The sequence below is a fragment of the Perissodus microlepis genome, chromosome 9 (genome assembly GCF_051167445.1).
Source record: "Perissodus microlepis isolate ML-2025 ecotype Zambia chromosome 9, ASM5116744v1, whole genome shotgun sequence".
Taxonomy (NCBI): domain Eukaryota; kingdom Metazoa; phylum Chordata; class Actinopteri; order Cichliformes; family Cichlidae; genus Perissodus; species Perissodus microlepis.
Genome location: NC_140469.1, coordinates 30,166,710 through 30,184,990, shown reverse-complemented (window position 1 = coordinate 30,184,990; position 18,281 = coordinate 30,166,710). Strand labels below are relative to the sequence as shown.

Sequence of the window (18,281 nt, the reverse complement as noted above, 5' to 3'; positions counted from 1 at the left end):
AATAAGGAGATTTCTAAGTGATCCTGAACTTTCCCACTGTAGTGCACATCACAAACAAACATTTCCCGCTAAACCTTCTTGAGACTTCACCATCATTTTAGGGGAATGTTCATTTTAAAAGGTCACGGCTGTGCACAGAGTGGCAGCTGGGCGAGCTGTCATCATTTACTGGCCTCCACCCTGCGGACTCACGTTTCACAGTGTTCCCTAATCCTGCAACTAGGTTAAACCGGGTTCTGCTCTTACAGTTTTCTGATTGGCTGACTTTGCCCTTAAAAGCTGTAATGACACTGCTGCTGGACAGCCAGGTGCAATGTGGCAGCTCAGATAACTGCTTTAAATCAAAGCGACGAGGTTTGCCAGACAGCCAGCAGGCCTGTGACGCGTCTCTCCGAACGCTGATCGTTCACATCCGTCAGAAACTGCTGCAATAATCTCCCGGAAGTGAGGCGGAGGAGGCCTTGAGGTGTGACTGGCCTGGGTGTGAGACTGGTGCTGAGTCTTCTCCTGTCCAACCCCCTTCTGTGTGTGTGTGTGTGTGTGTGTGTGTGTGTGTGTGTGTGTGTGTGTGCGCGTGTGCACCCTTTCCTCCCCCTGCAGCCTACATCCACTCCAATCAGATCATGGGCTGGGGAGAGAAGGCCATTGAGATCCGGTCCGTGGAGACGGGACACCTCGACGGAGTTTTCATGCACAAGCGAGCTCAGCGACTGAAGTTCCTGACGGAGAGGAACGACAAGGTGAGTCTGTGCACACACAGTGCACACGGGCGAAGGCGCCACACCTAAAACACACCTGTATGACGTGCCGCCCTCTCCCCGCAGGTCTTCTTCGCCTCGGTGCGTTCTGGAGGCAGCAGTCAAGTCTTCTTCATGACCCTCAACAGAAGCTCCATGATGAACTGGTAACCCTTCCACCTCTTGGACCCGCAACCCTTGTTTTCTTCACCCTGAACATTGGCCACTGAGGGATGGAGGGATGACAGGAGGACGGCGTATGTGTGTGTAAATGTGTGTGCGTGCGTGTGTTTGTGGATAAACGGACAATTGAGCATCAGGAGAAAACTGCAGGAGTGTGCCCACCCCACACACACCCCCCCTCCAGCTGCAGGGGGCACTACAGGGCCCCCGCAGATGGTGTCACTGCCTGCTGAGCAAAGGTGACTCCTCGTGCTGTCGGCGGACGACGCCTCCTCCTCCCCTGCAGGCCAACGGCTGATGTGGACATGCCGAGTAGCCTTCGACCTCCCCGTTCGATTGAGCGAGGAGCTGCAGAGAGGTTCCAAGTGTAGCACATCAGTGACTTTACATTGCAGCAGTGTTCACACTGCGGGCACAGCGGCAGGTGGTTTGGCGTGTTACAGTGAAAGCTGGTACTGCTTCTTATACTGTGATTAAATTAGGTTAGAAGCATGAACGTCCACACTAAGCCTGCTGAATCTGACAGTTTTGTGGATTTGAGCGCCACCAAATGAACGTTGACAATCGTCAGAATGTTTTGTCACCTGCACACAACGTGGTTTCTGGCTGCCTTTAAGTTTCTGCTGAGACAAACTAGTCCCTCGAAAATAATCGCCTTCCTTTGTCTCGATGCACATTTGACTCAGTAAGAAGTGAGAGGGGTGCGCACAGATGGCATTTATTTAAGGTAGTGTTAAAAGAATAGAGATCATGACAAAGACTTATTTATAGCCAAAAGCGAATCGCTTAACATTTTTGCAGAATCTTTCAAATAAAACATTTCAGGCTTTAGAAGAACTTAAAAAATCCTCAGAGAGAAATTGTTTTGTTAGTTTCTCAAAAGCAGAGGAAGAGATCTGAATGACACAGTGGAAAGAGAATTAGTGTGACCTTAACCTCCTAGGACCTGGCGTCCACATATGTGGGTTACTTAGACCAAAATACTCAATTTTGCTCTACAAGGGCCTGATACCCACTTACGAGGACGTTATACTGCCACTGTTCTATCGAAATTTTAAACAAATATCCTCATATGTGGCTCATTTTTCTTAGAAACAAAAATCAGGTAAAAAAAAAAAATCTGGTAATTCTGTGTTTAAATAATCATCAGGACCCAATCAGCCCAAATATCAAAGAGAAATTAAAAATGCGTGCCGTGGAAGAGTTCGGGTCTTAGGAGGTTAAATGACTAACACAGTCTCAAAGCTTTCTATTAATCAGTTACAAATCTATCTACAGTTTTGTGGTGACAAATCTAACCCCTTTTTTAACCCTTACTTTCATCAGTCTGGGCTCATAAAATAACCTGACAGTTTGTGTCCATGAACGTGACAAAAACAGTTTGCCTTGTCACGACTTTCATGTTTTGTTATGAGACTGTGCTGAAATGAGAAATGATGGCCGAGTGCAAAATAGACGCTCACACTGAGCTTATTAGTAATAATTTTTTATTTTTTTAGTAATCCATACCCATTCAGTACACGTTCGATGAACCGAAGAGAGCAAAGTCTGAGTCGAGCCCTAACGCTGTCCCCCTCGGATGCATGTTATCTCTGTTATCTGAGCAGCTTCTGTCATATTTCAGGCCTGCGTCGAGAACAAAACCACTGGGTGTGCATCACTGTGGCCTCTGCAGCTTACTAGAGCTGTATAGGCAGTATAGGCAGGTTCTGGGTTGAAAAAACAAAGAACCTTTTCAATAGTGATCAAACCACATGTTTATTGGTACTATTGAGGTGTCAGAACTCGTTAAGGATACAGGGGAGGACGTCAGATGTCATCTTTATGGAGGAAAGACTCAAACATGAAGGCTCTTCCTCACAGTGGCTAATACATGTTATGAATTTAACACTGGAATCTATCGCTAGCTGCAGATATCCAAACCTGCAAAGCCAAAGCTGTGTATTATATGGGAACTGGAAGAAGCTGAATCGGTGCTTCCAAAAACCAACAAATGTGTGTGTTGAAATTTTAAAACACCCAGGCTTAGTGTGGATAAGCTGCATGTTGTCACGCCGATAACGATGGCAGTTTGATGGCGGTTAAATGTTTTGTCTCAGACCGATGTAGCTCTTTGTTCCAGCAGGAAACCACGAGGCCGTGCAGACGGCGTTTCTCACAGTGTGAACACTGATGCTGCTGCTGTTCTTCCCCGTTGGAGGCTAAAATAGTTCAGACGAGCAGCGAGTGTCGCGGAGCTGCTGCACAGCCGGCTGCTTTGTCCCGGTTTGTTCCCAGCAGGGGGAGGGAGGTTGTAGATATTGTACCATTGCTGCAACAGCAACACAATAACAAAAGTATTCCCGTCATTTTCTCACAGGAAGAACTCAGCTGTAGAGTAGGCGCCACCTTCTGGAAGTTTTTACTCTTGTCTGTCCACGCTGCTCTGTGTGCACTTGTGTAAATACTCACTTTGATGTTAAGGACAGACGAAGAAAATAATGACAGTCTAGCTTTTTATCCTTTTTCTTTTTTGGCTCATCCCTTTGTGAATCTGTCTACGCTTTAGGGGGACTAAACTCAAAAGTTTAGTTTGGATTTTTCTCTCCATAATTCATTTGCCTTTATTTAGTTTTTGCATGATGGCATTCATGTTTTTTTACCCGCCGTTACTTGTTATGAGTTGTAAATTTGAGGCAATACGCGGTGGGGCGGGGGACGTCTGACTGTGTACCCTAAATCTCTGAGCTGAAAACAACAGCTGGGCTTTTATCTACTGAACTGCACACTGGAGGATCACACGTTTACCATTAAAGTTTTTATGTTCACGATCATTTCCAGAGTGCAGCTGGTAAAGAGCGAGCAGGAGCGTCTTCTTAAAGGCTGGAGTTGAGCCTTTGCTGACTGTACGCACTTGTGTTTATAGAAGGAAGCTGCTCCATCCTTTACTTGATCTTCTTTTGCTGTTTTTAAAAGAGATGGTGGAGGGGGCGAGTGATGGCGCGTTAAGGCCAGCTGAAGCCTTTTACATGTGCAGGATGTTAGCAGCACCCTGTGAATAAAGGTCAGGAGGCAGGGTCAGCTTGAGAAACCATAGATTAAAAAAAAGAGATATATACTGTAAGAATTTTCGTTATGATGATGATATCCTACTGATCATTTTAGAGAAAGACAAAAAAATAATGTTCACTTATTAAAGCATAGTTGTCTTTCTACAGAATAGAGAACATAGCTATAAGAATTTCTAAAAAAAAAAAATCAAACAGTACAATGTTTTTATTGTGGTATTATTTGTATTTGTATTTCAATTTTTGTACGTATCAAGACTGTGAACATATGTACGATTGTTAGCCTCTGAGTGTGCGTGAGTGTGTGTGTGTGCGCGTGCGTGGAGGTGAGCAGGTGTGTGTGCAGGTGTGTGCAGGTGTGTGCACAGGTGTGTGACATGCATGTGAGTTTTCACCCCGTCTGAATCACTGGAATCAATCAAAAGACAACCTCGACCTGGTAACACGCATCTGTGGTGTTGGGAATTCTACAATAAATGTCCTCTCCTTGTACAGCAACCACACCTGACCCGCTCTCTTTATTCATACCCGAGTCACACGGCAGCTTCTGGCCAGTAGAAACTGCCCAAATATTTTTGGTCATATTAGGTGTTCTAATGAATCTAGCCTGCTATGTTTGAGTGAGATAAAGACCGGACGTTAGACCTAATAGGAAAAACACTCGTTTGTTTTAGAGCTGCAGCACAGATTCACAAACAGTCCTGGAAACATTCCTCAGAGATTTTGTTCCATATTGAGATGAAAGCATCACACAGTTGCTGCAGATTTGTTGGCTCCACATCCATGACGGAAATTCATGCAGTCCAAAGTGTGCCGACAAATGATCCCTCACACCACCACCAACCTGAATCCGCTGATACAAGGCAGGATGGAGCCATTATTTCATGTTAAGCCACATTCTGACCCCACAACCATGCCACATTCAAAGTCAGTTAAATTACATTTCTTCCTCCCATCTGAATGTTGCAGACCAGGCAACATTTTGCAATCTTCTGTGGCTAACTTTTAGTGAGCCTGTGTGGTCTGTAACCTCAGGTTCTTGTTCTTAGGCGACAGGAGGCTCAACTGGCGTGGTCTTCTGCTGCTGTTGCACATCTGCTGCAAGCTTTGTGCTCTTCTGCACACCCTGGTTGTAACAACTCGTTAATTAAGTTATTGTTGCCTTCCTATATATTCAAAGCGGTCTGGAAAAATTGACTTTATGTACGAAACATCCATGTATGTTGTTAAAAAGATAACTGAATGTGGCAAGGCTGTACTTTAGGGTAATACCAATTTGTACCAGATGGTGTTGTTATTCAGTGTAAGCTTTATTTAACAAGGCAAGTTATAAAGAACACATTTTTATTTCCACTGACAAAAAAGTAAAGCATCTTGAAGAAATGGAAGTAGAGCTAAAAGGAACGTTTAAAGAACAAGAGCAAGTCATCTGAAAACATTGTAACACCTAATTGGGAAAAAAGCTGCCCCTTTGTGGTGAGAATCTGAGTCAACATTCCTGAAGAAGAGTGTCCCACTATCAGTTAGGCTGTCAAGATGAAGAGCAGGTTGGTTATCCAGCAGGACAATAGTCAAAATCACACCAGTGGGTCCAGCTCTGAATGGCAAACTAAATGAAGGTTTTGGATTGGCCGAGTCAAAGTCCAGACTTAAATCTGATTGAGATCCTTTGGGATGACCTTAAACATCCCATTCATCCTGGAATATCCTCCAGTGTGGCTGAATTAAAACATTTCTTCAAAGAAGAGTGGGCCAAAGTTCCTCCACAGTGATGTGAAACACTTGTTGTCCATTATCACAAACACTTGTTTGCAGTTTTTACTGGTGAGGGAGGCACAACTAGTTTAAGAGGCAACTGGGCAGCAGATCAGGAGGACTGCACCTCTCTGACTAACATTAAAATTTGTTTTATCAGAAATGTTTAAGTGTGACAAATGTGCAAAATAGATTAAAATAAATAAATCAGGAAGTAGCCAAATACTTTTTAACTGTAGACACATGCATGTTCCTTTATCCATCAAACACTGAGCTGGTCACTGCATGGGCTTCAGGGAAACCACAGAGAACCACCAAGAGTGACCAAAGCTCAGTGCATCTGCACATTATGTTCCCACTCTACCATGTAACGTCTTAATGCATGCTCAATCCAGGTAAGGAAATCCCAAAACGTTGATTCTGTTCATCTGGATGTAACGTTTTCAGCGGGAGAAACGTTCTGCCACTCATCCAAGTGACTACGAAAAACAAAAATAACAAAGTTTCAGAAACGTACCGCACACAAAGAATTAAAGAGGACATCACACAGCCAGTACCCCTGATGGGATCAGGGGCATTAGTACACGTTTCTCGGCTAACTGTGAGGGCACCATTAATGCTGAATGTGTTATGTTGGAGCAACATATGGTTAAAACCAAACTAATGGATGGAGACCTTAAACTTCATAGCATCTACAGAGTAAAAGGATCTTTACATATTTATCAGTACTTTAAATTAGTATTAAATGTACTAAGGAGTGAGGAGTGTCCTAAGAAGATGGAAGGAGTTTTGCCACTAGGAGGCGTTAGAGAAAATTCACTGATTCTATGTTATACATGAATACGAATGTCATGTATATGATCGCCTAATGGCGATTTATTCTTGCCACTAGGTCATGTAAATATCTAGGAGCAGTTTATTAAGGTTCACCTCACCAACGTTCTGCATGTCTTCCTCCACTACATCCATGAACCTTCTCTGAGGTGAGGTCTTCCTCCTTTCCGCTAGTTCCATCTTCATCATCCCTTCGGTCGGTGGTTCGATCCCAGGCTGCCTCCTGGATGCATGCCAAATATCCTTGGGCAAGATACTAACCCCATGTTTGCCTACTGGTGGTGGTCAGAGGGCCCGGTGGCGCCTGTGTCCGGCAGCCTCGCCTCTGTCAGTGCGCCCCAGGGCAGCTGTGGCTACAATGTAGCTTGCTATCGCCAGTGTGTGAATGTGTGTGTGACTGGGTGAATGACTGAATGTAGTGTAAAGCGCTTTGTGGTCCTATGGACTAGAAAAGCGCTATACAAATGCAGGCCATTTACCATTTACCTTTGTCCATTATAACCCCAGTCCTTCCTCTGCACATGTCCAAACCATCACAGCCTTGCTTCTCAACCTGAGCTGTTCCTCTGATGTTTTTAATTAACAGCTTCAGCTCTTCCTCCTGTTTTTGTTGTCAGTACCACCGTGTCCAATTCATACATCACAGCAGGCATCACTACCATCTTGAAAACCTTCCCTTTCAGTCTTGCTGCTATCCTTCTGTCACAAATAAACATCTGCATCCACTCGACTCTGCCTGCACTCTCTTATTCACCTCCCTTGTTCACTGTCCATTGCTTTGGCTGGTTGACCTCAGGTATTTAAACTCATCTATCTTCACTACCTCTGCTCCTTGCAGCCTCACTGCTACACCGATCTCCCTGTCATTCATAAATGTCTTTTTTCTTCTGATTTTCATCCCTTTTCTCACCAGTGCATACCTCTACCTCTCTGCCACGTGCTCCCTGCTGTCACTACAGCTCACAATGTCATCTGCAATACCATAGTCCACAGAGCCTCCTGACAGACCTTATCTGTCAGTCTGTCCACCATCACTGCAAACATGTAGGGACTCAAACCAGGCCTGTCACTTCTACAGCACACCTCCCCACTGTCTCAGTGCCCTGCACCACCCTCAGACATGCATGAAGCTATTCTGCTGATCTGATCGTTACCTTTTTTCTTAACCTACCTTCAGTAACTCTCCCATATCGTCATGGTATGACTCATCAACTTTATCCCTCTGTACCTACTAAAGCTCTGTACATCACATTTGTTGTAATAAAAAGACCTCATGCCCAATATTAAGTATTAGAAATAAATACCTCGTGTTTAACAAAATATTAGCCAACCTAAATCTAATCCATACCATTGTGTAAGTACATTACCAGGATTTTTTTTTAAAAGTAGTATTTTTGTATTCTCTTGGCCGTGGTAATCCACCCGGGTTGCCATGTTTGCCTCAGACTTGGCATCCCTTTCTGCCAGGCTGCTACCGGAACACATAAACGCCCCTCCCCTCCTTTCTTCCTCTACGGATGCTGCAGTCAAGTTGGCCGCGCATGCGCACTTTAGGTCCTCTTTTTCTTGGAAGGTAAGTGTGGCATGGCGCGTGTTGCTGCCTTGGGGGGGATAAACGGTGGACTTTAGCGGTTTTTAGGTGACCCATTAACGATTTCAGAGGTATTAAAGTAGTCATGTACTGGTTTGAGATGCCGAGGGAGTAGTTAGTCGGTTTCCCGGTGGATGTAGTCGGTGGCAAGGTAGGGTGTGGGTGTCCATGTTCCGACTAGCGCTAGCATGCTGAATCAAAGGGACATGCGGCCTTCGGCGGCGCGCTCCGTGGAAGCTGCTTGTCATTCTCCGCGCTAACGCTCTTGTCTTCGGTTCGCGGTTAAAATCCGCACTGTTAACCGACGACCCGGCGGGCCGATCAGGAAAAAACAGACTGATGGTTTGTACCCAGTCCGCTGTCGATCCGAGATTAATCCGCGCCTTTATTTGGACCGAGCTGAATGGACGGCTAGCTCGGTTAGCCGCCGCTAGCAGCGCGTTAGCTCGGATAACGGGACTTGGTGTTTGTGAAACAGCAGCGCACGTTGGCCAGCCGCAAATCTCGCGGCATCGAAATCCTGTCCTGATAGCGTTACAATAAATGGTTATAAACCAAAACATCCAGAAAAATACGTGCTAATTTTAGCGTTTGATGCACTATTCTCTGCTGTCTTCACAGCGCTATGTTACATTTGTAAACTCTGAGGCAGCTTAACTTCTGATCATTAAAAGATTAACCTTTAATTTATTTATGTGGCACCGATGGGGCGAAGAAGTGGCTGCGAGTGAATTTTGACTTTGAACTTCATGCGGCCACTGGGCTTGTTAACACTTGCGATAAAACTGCTGCGGCAGATTGAGAAGTGGCGCAGCCGTCCAGCCTCGTGTCGAGCCGGGGTGGCGACGTCCACGTTTCGGCGTAGCTTAGGGTTTTGTTTTTTGTTTTTTCAAATTGGATATTTAAAATGTATAATTCGGATCACACTCAAATTCATTTCCCAGCAGATCAAGAGGACTGCAGCTTTATTCATTTAGTTATTTATTTATTTTACAATAGAAATCTCGCGATATCTACCTAAAAGTAGCAGAGCTCTGTGGGGCCCAGGAAAAGGCTGCGGTAGTCTAAATCAAAGCAGGAAAGAAAACTGTTAAAGTGGCTCAAAACTCAGCCGAGCATAGCAGATTTATTAAAGTAGAAACACTTTTTTTTTTTTTTTTACATTATTTTTAAAAATTGCAATGTTTACAGAAAAATCCCCTAATTTGCTTTTTCTTTGGTGTTAATGTTAATATATTAAACAAGGCTGTATTGAATTGCTTGTTTTTAATCAATGTATGCCCAAGGTAGTGTTTCAACCCTTTAAAAATGGGGAAGCAGTCGGGGGCTGTGGTTTACATTGGGTCAAAATCAAAGCCACAATCAGGCATGTTGAAATATCATGAAACTCCTTAAACTTTAGCTGAGTTGAAGTAGAGTCAATGTTTTTCCAGCAAGCATTAAACTTACAAATTTTGACAATCCCAGAAATTTGCAGAGATCTAAGTTGTTTTTTTTTTAAAATTAAGAAATATTTCATTGCAATTTTATTTATATAGTGCCAAATGACACCAGTCAATAGTAAGGTAGTGTAATCGGTGTCAAGGTGAGTTAGTTTAGTGCTTTGTAAACATTTAATTCACAGGACTCTATCTACATCAGGCTGCTGTTGACAACTGTCATGAGATTCATGTTTTCCCTCATTAACTACTGTGAAAACACCAACACCGACACTTTAAATCCTCTGTTATGTACAGAACAACTATTATATTTGACCAGGGTCAGGGATGCCAAAACTGTTGTAATTTAACCACAATTTGGCAAATGTATAAAAGTGGAATAATTACTGGGTCATTTTACGGGGTTTTTTCCACATAACACTTTACATCAGAAGCTTTGAAATCAGGATGCTATTGGACAGATGTAAGAGGTGTATTGAACGTGATCATCTGTTTCAAGTTTACACTTGACTAGGTCAGGTTACCTTCACATTTTTGCTCGCTGTCATGTTAATGCCATGTCTTTCTCCACGAGAACCTAACCCTGTGACTGCTTAGTGTGGAAGTCTGTAGATATAAATTTCTGTGCTTGATTTCGGGGTAAGTGATGTGTAACTGTCTCCACCAGCGCCCCAGACCCATCGCACCATGGCAGATCCCGATCTCGATTTCCAGACTGGTGAGTCTGGCGCCTCCGCCACCTACCCCATGCAGTGCTCTGCTCTGCGTAAGAACGGCTACGTGGTGCTGAAGGGTCGTCCCTGCAAAATTGTGGAGATGTCCACCTCCAAGACCGGCAAGCACGGACATGCTAAGGTGAACTCAGAAGCTGTTTAGTCCTCTTCTTTTATTTCAGATCATTTTATACTGCATGGTAAAGAGCATTGGTCAGGACAGAAAAGGGGGACCGTGAACATGAAACAGGACAACGCGCAGAGTAAAGACCAGACAGAGGCTGAGAGCTTTCAGGTGGAGGACTGCTGTAAGCTGGAAAGTTTAAAATAAAGTTTTGGAGCAGAGACCTGAGGCTCGGCCTGGATTTTGAGGCTCTCAGGTTTCGAACCGGTCTGATCCAAACTGCATGAAGTGTTGCTTTACTAAAACAAGGCCTTCTTATCTTTACCCACAGTGTCCCTGTATGTACTTTGCCCTCACATGGGACTCAGTCATGATAAAAATGGGGGGAAATTAAGTTTTTCAGTTTAGTGTTCCACGACCACAAAATGGGACAAATGTAGTCCTTAGATTTGAGTCCCATTGAAGATGCCTTCTGACCTTCTTATTGGTTGATTTATATTAACATGATGGTAATCTCCATCTTAGTACTAACAAAATGAAATCCAGTAATTATCTGGGGGTTTTCTGACTGAAGCGGCCTTCTCTGCAGCCAGGTTTCAGTTATAGCAAAGACTTCAGACATTGGTCGGTTTTTCTGATTTCTGACCGTTTTCATTTAAGTTTGAGTAACTACAGCCCAGCTTTGTTAACCTGGTTAAATACTTAAATCTGCCTGTCAGAAGCTTTAGGGAGAAATCCAAAATTTGAAACAAGTGTTAAGTAATTGAAAATGAATAGAGTGTAAAGCTGCAGTGGATATTTGTCTGAATTTCCCAAGATTTTGTGGTTTACCAAACTCTGATATTTTAATGTGTGAAATTTTTATTTTTCATCACTTTGTGCCTTATAACAGCGGTCCCCAACCTTTTTTGCGCCACGGACCGGTTTATGCCCGACAATATTTTCACGGACCGGCCTTTAAGGTGTCGCGGATAAATACAACAAAATAAAACTAGTACTGGTACCGAAAAAAAGATTTATTCATAACACACGTGAAAAGACCAAGGAAAACCGAGTTAACGATAAAAACGACAACAAAATAACGCTGAAAACTATACATTTCACACCTGAGCCTCAACTCTCGGGGCCCGGTACCAAACGACTCGCAGACCGGTACCGGTCCGAGGCCCGGGGGTTGGGGACCGCTGCCTTAGATGAATGAAACAAATAAATTGTATGCTAGATTAAACTAAACCTCACTCTTAAAAGTTCTGTTTTTAAATCAGTCTCTGACTCTTCTTTCGGACAATGACCTAAAATCTGTTTTTGTGCCAAAGTGTTTGCAGGAAAAACCCAGAGTTGACAAAATTGAACGACCTTTTTATGTCACGTTTTATTGAATGTTCCATTTCAGCTTGGAAAGATTCAGATCTTAAATCTAATTAAACGTTTACTTCCATCAGGATGATGTGACTCTAAAAATCTAAAGATAGATGGCAGCACAGTCGATTGTTGCATAGAGCAGTGACACAGTGAAAATGCACAATAAGCATCACTCTACATGAAATGCACTTTAAAACTAAGCAGACCTGAAACAGAAGCTCTCATTGAGCCAAATAAAGGCTGGTAGTGATCAAGCTGGGTACTTGTAGCCTGCATCGTATTTAATGTCACTTTGAATCAATTCAGTGAGCAAAAAAATCTGGAAAATTTCTGCTCATTCAATTTGGGTTTAAAAAAAAAAAAAGTTTAATTTTGCAGCTGCTTGCAGGAGCAGCAGCTTTAATTGCATTTTTTAGTTAAGTGCAAACTTTCAGGACTGATGGAAGGAAGAACACTTGGGACCAAAGATGACTTTTCATGCACATTTTGAATTGGTGTAACTTGAGAATCGAGATTTAAGTAAACCAAAGTAGCCCCTCATAAAAAAGAATATCTGGTTAAGCTGAAATCGTAATGCAGACCATCGGACAGTAGGCTAAGGTTTCTGTGTTTTAGGCATTTATTGAAGTTTGAGTCCCCGGGCTGGTGTGATGCATGACACTGGCAGGTTGATCAGTTGCTGTTGTGCTGCTTTCAGTAGCTCCTGTTTTCTTTGTTTAAACACTTGTGAATTCCTCATCTTCCCTTCAGGTTAACCTGGTTGGCATCGACATCTTCACCAACAAGAAGTATGAAGATATGTGCCCCTCCACCCACAACATGGATGTTCCCTCCATCAAGAGGATAGACTATCAGGTACTTCCTGTCAGCTGACTCTGTTAGAAAGGCTACATGGTGGTTGAGCTGGTGGTGACGGAGCGAATACGTCATCTGGTGTGTTTGGGTTCCCAGTCGTTGCCTCCCAACAGTGAGTCAGCAGGTGGAAATATTCACAGGGCGTCTTTTTTGTTGTGTGAATCAGTCACTCCAGAAACCTGACTTGGAGTTTGTTTTATAGTCGGAGAAATGTTTGGGATAACAGCAGAACATGTGCTGCTCAACCTCATCGTCCCTGTAGATGTTTTAATGTTAGAATGGAAGGAAACATTTCCACTCATTCATCCCACTCACGCTACACAGCTGCCTGAATAAGCCTGCAAATAATCCAGTTACTAACATTCATGTTGGAGGAAATGAGACGTAAGCTTTAAGAAATGGGCGTCTTTACATGAACAGCTCAGATATCTGCTAAAATAAAGATGTGACCACTCGGGTTTCAAAGGTCGGGTTCATCTGTGAAGCGGTGCAGCTGAGATGAACCCTGAGTAACCTCTGGCTTGCTGTACGCAGCTAGTTACACCTGTTTCCAGGTCTTTGCCACAGTGCAGATAGAATTTGAAATAAAGTGTAATTGGTTGTGGTCTTGTGTGTTTCTGAGCCAGTAAAAGTTTCTATACCGTCCTTCTTTTGCTCACTACCTTTACATTTTTATCAAGTTGTGGGATAGTCGGCCCAGCATCCAATAGCTAAACATGCTGAGTTTGCAAATGAACACATTTCTATGGAAACGGCACAAAGAGTCCAAATAATATTTAATGTACCTTAGTACATGCAGAGCAAACAGCTAAACTGTCATGTTACATCTGCGTGTTACAGATGTGCTACCACAGCTGCTTTAACCTGATGGTGTATAATTAGCATTTATGTTCCAGGTGACTGACTGCAGATATGCGTACAGGTGTTTTCACTCTGGTGTGTCTTAAAGCCTGAGAAGTGCTGAGGCTCAGGTGGGACGTAGCTGCAGTCTGCTCACGTAAAGTTCTTTGTGTCAGAAACAAACACGTGATCGTTTGGGTTCAAGTGTTCGTCGGCTTCATTCTACAGTTGTCTGTGTCAGGATGGACTTTTAGTTTTATTTTCACTTTAGTTTTCAGTGAGTGTGAAGTGCCGGTCTTTACTTTGTGCTGTGGGCTTGGTTAGCTGTAATGCTTTTGCATATGACACCAAAACCAAACTGAGCACAGCTGGTTAGGTGGTTAACCTAAATAAAAAGTAAAGGTTCTCTCTCCTGTACACTTCACATTAATAAGACTTGCATCATTAAAGAAAATCTCTAGTTTAACTTTCCTTCATCTGTGGCTTGGAAAATGGCCAAATCCTCTCAGTAAGGATTTTTGGGCACTGCTGGGGTTTTGCTGGTCTCAGGAGGTGATTACACATGACCATCCACTGCATTTAGTGTCAGAATGGAGGCTTGGTATAATTTGATTGTTAACAAAACTCGTTTTTTTTTTTTGTTTTTTTTTAAAGAGGTCATATTTCCCACAGTCCTGGAAATTTGATGAACAGTTTACTCTTGAATAAATAAAACGCTACTTAGAGTTGACAGATTTCTGAGATTCAGACATGGCTAGAAATTTACTTCGCATCATTTTCTGGCTGAAAAAAAACAAACTAACATTAAAGTTGTGCTGAAAGTCGCTACATTAAAATGTTTATTACGTTGTGGAAAGTTTTCCTTTGTGATACATGTGCAGGAATGACTCTGGTGCTATACAGCTGGAATAGCTTCAGGAACAGGAATCTAAACATCATTTGGGACTCAGAAACTTTAAACTGTGGACAGACTGGAGAATGTGGATCACATGGTTTTATTGTGACCAGCTTGAGGTCTGTGCGGATGTGATCAGTGATGTCTTTTTGTTTTTCTGCAGTTGGTTAACATCAATGAGAACTATATGTCCCTGATGAGCGACAACGGTGACATCAGAGAGGACCTGCGCGTCCCCGACAATGAAGTCGGCAAGGAAATCGAGTCAAAGTTCGAGGCGGGTGAAGAATTCATGGTGAGTTCAGTCTCGGGCAGTTAAATAAATTTTCATATAATTCATATTTGTCAGCCCTGACCTAAAGCCCCGTTTTAGCTGTCACAGTGACTTGGTACTGAATCTGCCTAAAGCACAATGGTGTTGGCTAATTCCTGGGCTGTGAAACAGTTTGTCATCAGTATTTAAAAAAACAGCCTTGTTTTTGGGTCATAAATTGATTAAACGGGCGGTTAAACTTCCATGTAGTCTAAGGAGCTTGGAAAGAAAAGCGTCTGGACTTCTTTGAGTTGCTTGAAGACGTTTCACCTCTCACCCGAGAAGCTTCTTCAGTTCAGAACTGAAGAAGCTCCTTAGACTAGGATGACCTGGATGACTGAGAACCTTCACAGACAAACTTCCATGTAGCTGGAGGCAGGCGGGGTTGGGAGTCCTGTCCCGGGAGCAGAGGGTGGAGATGGCGAGGAGGGCGAGAGCTGCACGTGTAACGTTTCAGATGATTGACTTGAACACGTTGTTTGTGTGTCTGTGCACTCTCCGCAGGTCACCGTGATTGCTGCCATGGGGGAGGAATGTGCTGTCGCTACCAAGGTCTTGGCCAGCAAATAAGGAGTTGATAGACTTTGCTGCCCGGACAACAAGCACCACCCACAACCAGTCTCTTGCATTCTCATTGGTTCTGTCACCAAAGCGTCGGCCTTCACAGACAACCTCAATCATTCTGTTGTGATCTCTCTCTCTCTCTCTCTCTCATCATTGATCTTTTATTTCTCCCCCCCCCCGCTCCTCCTCCTTTTGGTTTCTCCTTTCCATTTGCTGTTGGGATTGTTCCACCGCAGCTCGCTGCGTGGTCCTCTGCCTGATCACTGAGGTTTTGTTTGGCAACTTTATATAAAACGACTTCAAAACAAAAACAACCACGATCAGTCGCTCAATTCCTGCTTATTCTGTTTGCCTTCAGACGTGTTGGTTTTGCCACTCACATTCCTGAATGTTGAAATAACAGCGGGATTCAGCTTTTGTATGATTATTTTTTTATATTCTTTAGATTGAATACAGCAGGTTTAAAGTCTTTTAGAGGGAAGGGGATCAGGGGGTCGGGGAGGGGCTGGTTTTGAGTTAAAGCCGTGGGAGGGAGGGAGGGTTCCCCCTGTAGATACTGAATTCTGGATTAGGTCGCCCCTCTAGCAGCCATACCGCTTTCCAGCATGGCCTTTGAGTGCGACTAGGTCCCTTTTATTTTTATTTCCCCTCTCCTGATCGGGGGATCGGTGGTGGCCGGCACGTAAAGAGCACTCGAGGTCCACCCCAGCATGTCAAAGCTCTAAAACCAAGATTTCTTTTCTCCCTTTCCCCCCTCCCTTAAAGAGAAAAAAGAAAAAGAACAGAAACTTCAGTGATTAACCCTCGTGATGCCAGTCTCTTGTCTGTGTAGAAGTTTGAGGGGGCGTGAGGGTCCCGTGCACTCACACCTCTCGTCCATCGGGGCCATCCCCCAAATACAAAAAAAGAGGAGTGTTGTTTCGTTTTTAAGAGGGCGTGAGTGTGTGGCAGTGTTGGGCCTCCGAAATGTGGGAGGCGGTTTGCAGTGAGGTGTGTGTTTCTTTTTTTGAGGGACTCGATCGGGTTGGGGAGGGTGGTAGAGTTGCAAACTTTTTTTGTTCACTCGAGGCCTTTGTCACCTGACTGGAGATGGCAAAATAAAAACGATGAAACAAATGGAGAAAAACTGCAACCGATGTGTGGTTTTCTGTCTCAAGTATTTTATGGTCTCAAAGGTGGATGAGCGGGCTGCTTTTTCATGTATTTCAAAGTCCTTATTTTGTCATTTATATGCTTAAAAATACTAAACACTGCTCACGGCTCAATTCCAGCTCCTTGTTTTTATTTCTGGACCCTGCTAGAGTCACCTTTCATCACTGCTGTCAATCTAAATGATCACCTCCAACAGATATGAAAAGAAGAGTGGTGTTCTCACTGACTCCGTCCTTTATTGGTGCCGTTTTACTCTTCTGTGAAACTGCAAACTCTCCCTCATGGGTTTAGTTAATGTTGAGCTCAGATGAAGCTCTGTTTGATTTAATCAGAGAGAAATTAGTTCAACTGCAGAGAAATGCTTTGGGAACTTTCCCTGACGTAGCTCTGTAACGTGACCTCAGTGAGGCAGCTTTATTCTATGATAATCCCAGTAGTACTTCTTATACAGCACTCCACAAAATCCACCTTACAAATTGCTTCACAAGAGCAGCAGAATCAAACTATAGTGAGAAATGTTGCAGAAAAAAATCTGAAAAGTGTAAGAATTTAAAGATGCGACTTGAAGGAAACGAGCGCCTCCACTGGCCTGATTCCATCCAGCAGACTGTTCCAGGCCCTCGAGGTCCAGCTGGGTCCCTGAAGCCAACTTAAGACTGCTTCCTGAGGCTCTTGGGTACGTATTTCTGATATTAAGTAAGCGGGGGTGTGGTCATGAAGGCCTCTGGGAGTAATAAAATATGAAAATTGATTCCTGATTGGTTGCCCATTGTAAGCAGAACTGACTGAGCAGGAGGTGGGTGGGGCTTCTTTTTAAGGCAATGAGTTGACCATATTTACAATGGAACACTTTTGAACTTGGACAAATGTTGTATCAGAAGAATCCTTTCTCTCCACCAGCTGATTCATTCAGTCTGAAACATCGCAGCTGTCTCCCTGTAAAAATGTTTGGGAAAGATTTGAAGTGAAAACCGTAGCAGGAATGTTTATGGAATCCTGCAGATCCTCGGCAGTAAATCCCATGACCCTAATGAAGTTGGAGGAAGATATTTTCCTGCAGGGTGTAGCGCTGCGCTGTATCAGGGAGCAGCAAAGGACCACAAAATGGTCGTTTTCGAACATCCTTGATGTTCTGCTTCTACAGTAGTTTGAAATACCGGAGTTATCTTTTGTTGTCTGGCTTTTCTTACCCCAAACTCATCAATAAGCTACCCCAGAGTTAATCAGTCTGATAAGCACATCAACATGAAAGAGACTTTGCTGCATCTGATCAGTGCTGACTGAATATGAAGTTTAGTCACAGCCAGCGTTCCCTCTAAGCTGCGCGCGTGCGCAATTGCGCACTGCTGGCACGATCTCTGCGCACAAAAAAAATCTAACCTGAATTGAAATTAAAGTAAATACATTAACAATTCTGTTTTGCAGTGTTAGTCAGTGACTGGCTGCTCCCGTATGGGATCAGAACGATGCCACCTTATCCCATAGTCCAGCCAATGATGCGATTCACGTATATACGCAGCTAATCAACGTCGTTGACAGGCTATGACAGCGTCCTTATGTGCCGACACCGGTGTTTTAGCGAGCAAAGCGGCTGATGTGGAGTGAAGCCACGTTAATGACGTGTACAACCATTGGAGATGTGAGCAGGACAGACGGAACAACTGACGGAAAAAGTGTGGACTTTATACCAGTTTTTAAATTGTGTTGATCGGCCACGTAAAACCAGAGTTATGATAAAAAAAGAATATATGCAATGTTTGGTTTTTATATTTATTACGGGAAGAAACTGTAAAAACGTCGTTTTATAAGGAAAACGCTGGAAAGCCTGTCAGCAAAAAGAAAACCAAAACTCCACACTTTCCTATTGGTGGAAAAAT

The 18,281-nt window shown here is 43.6% G+C and overlaps 2 protein-coding genes across 10 annotated transcripts in view; both read left to right on the top strand.

Moving 5' to 3' along the window:
- tnikb (TRAF2 and NCK interacting kinase b) overlaps window positions 1–4,465 on the top strand; it is a 64,080-nt gene extending 59,615 nt beyond the window's left edge. For all 9 annotated transcript variants that reach the window (XM_084939982.1, XM_084939987.1, XM_084939984.1 and 6 more), the window contains 2 exons: window positions 601–740; window positions 825–4,465. In XM_084939982.1, coding sequence (XP_084796108.1) covers window positions 601–740; window positions 825–908 — 224 coding nt within the window. In that variant the 3' untranslated portion in view covers window positions 909–4,465. The remainder of the gene's footprint in view (window positions 1–600; window positions 741–824) is intronic.
- A 3,589-nt stretch (window positions 4,466–8,054) lies between these two features.
- eif5a (eukaryotic translation initiation factor 5A) lies at window positions 8,055–16,384 on the top strand. Its single transcript, XM_084940191.1, has 5 exons — window positions 8,055–8,129; window positions 10,254–10,441; window positions 12,536–12,640; window positions 14,539–14,670; window positions 15,193–16,384. Exons 2-5 carry the CDS (start codon window positions 10,274–10,276, stop codon window positions 15,256–15,258), a joined length of 471 nt encoding a protein of 156 aa, XP_084796317.1. The 5' UTR covers window positions 8,055–8,129; window positions 10,254–10,273; the 3' UTR covers window positions 15,259–16,384.
- Window positions 16,385–18,281: the final 1,897 nt, after the last annotated feature.

What these genes read in the sequence shown, in the direction of transcription:
- eif5a (XM_084940191.1), top strand. Translation starts at nt 10,274, where the DNA reads ATGGCAGATCCCGATCTCGATTTCCAGACTGGTGAGTCTGGCGCCTCC. An exon ending in TCAAGAGGATAGACTATCAG is followed by an intron (nt 12,641 to 14,538) that starts GTACTTCCTGTC and finishes GTTTTTCTGCAG; the next exon opens with TTGGTTAACATCAATGAGAA. An exon ending in AGGCGGGTGAAGAATTCATG is followed by an intron (nt 14,671 to 15,192) that starts GTGAGTTCAGTC and finishes CACTCTCCGCAG; the next exon opens with GTCACCGTGATTGCTGCCAT.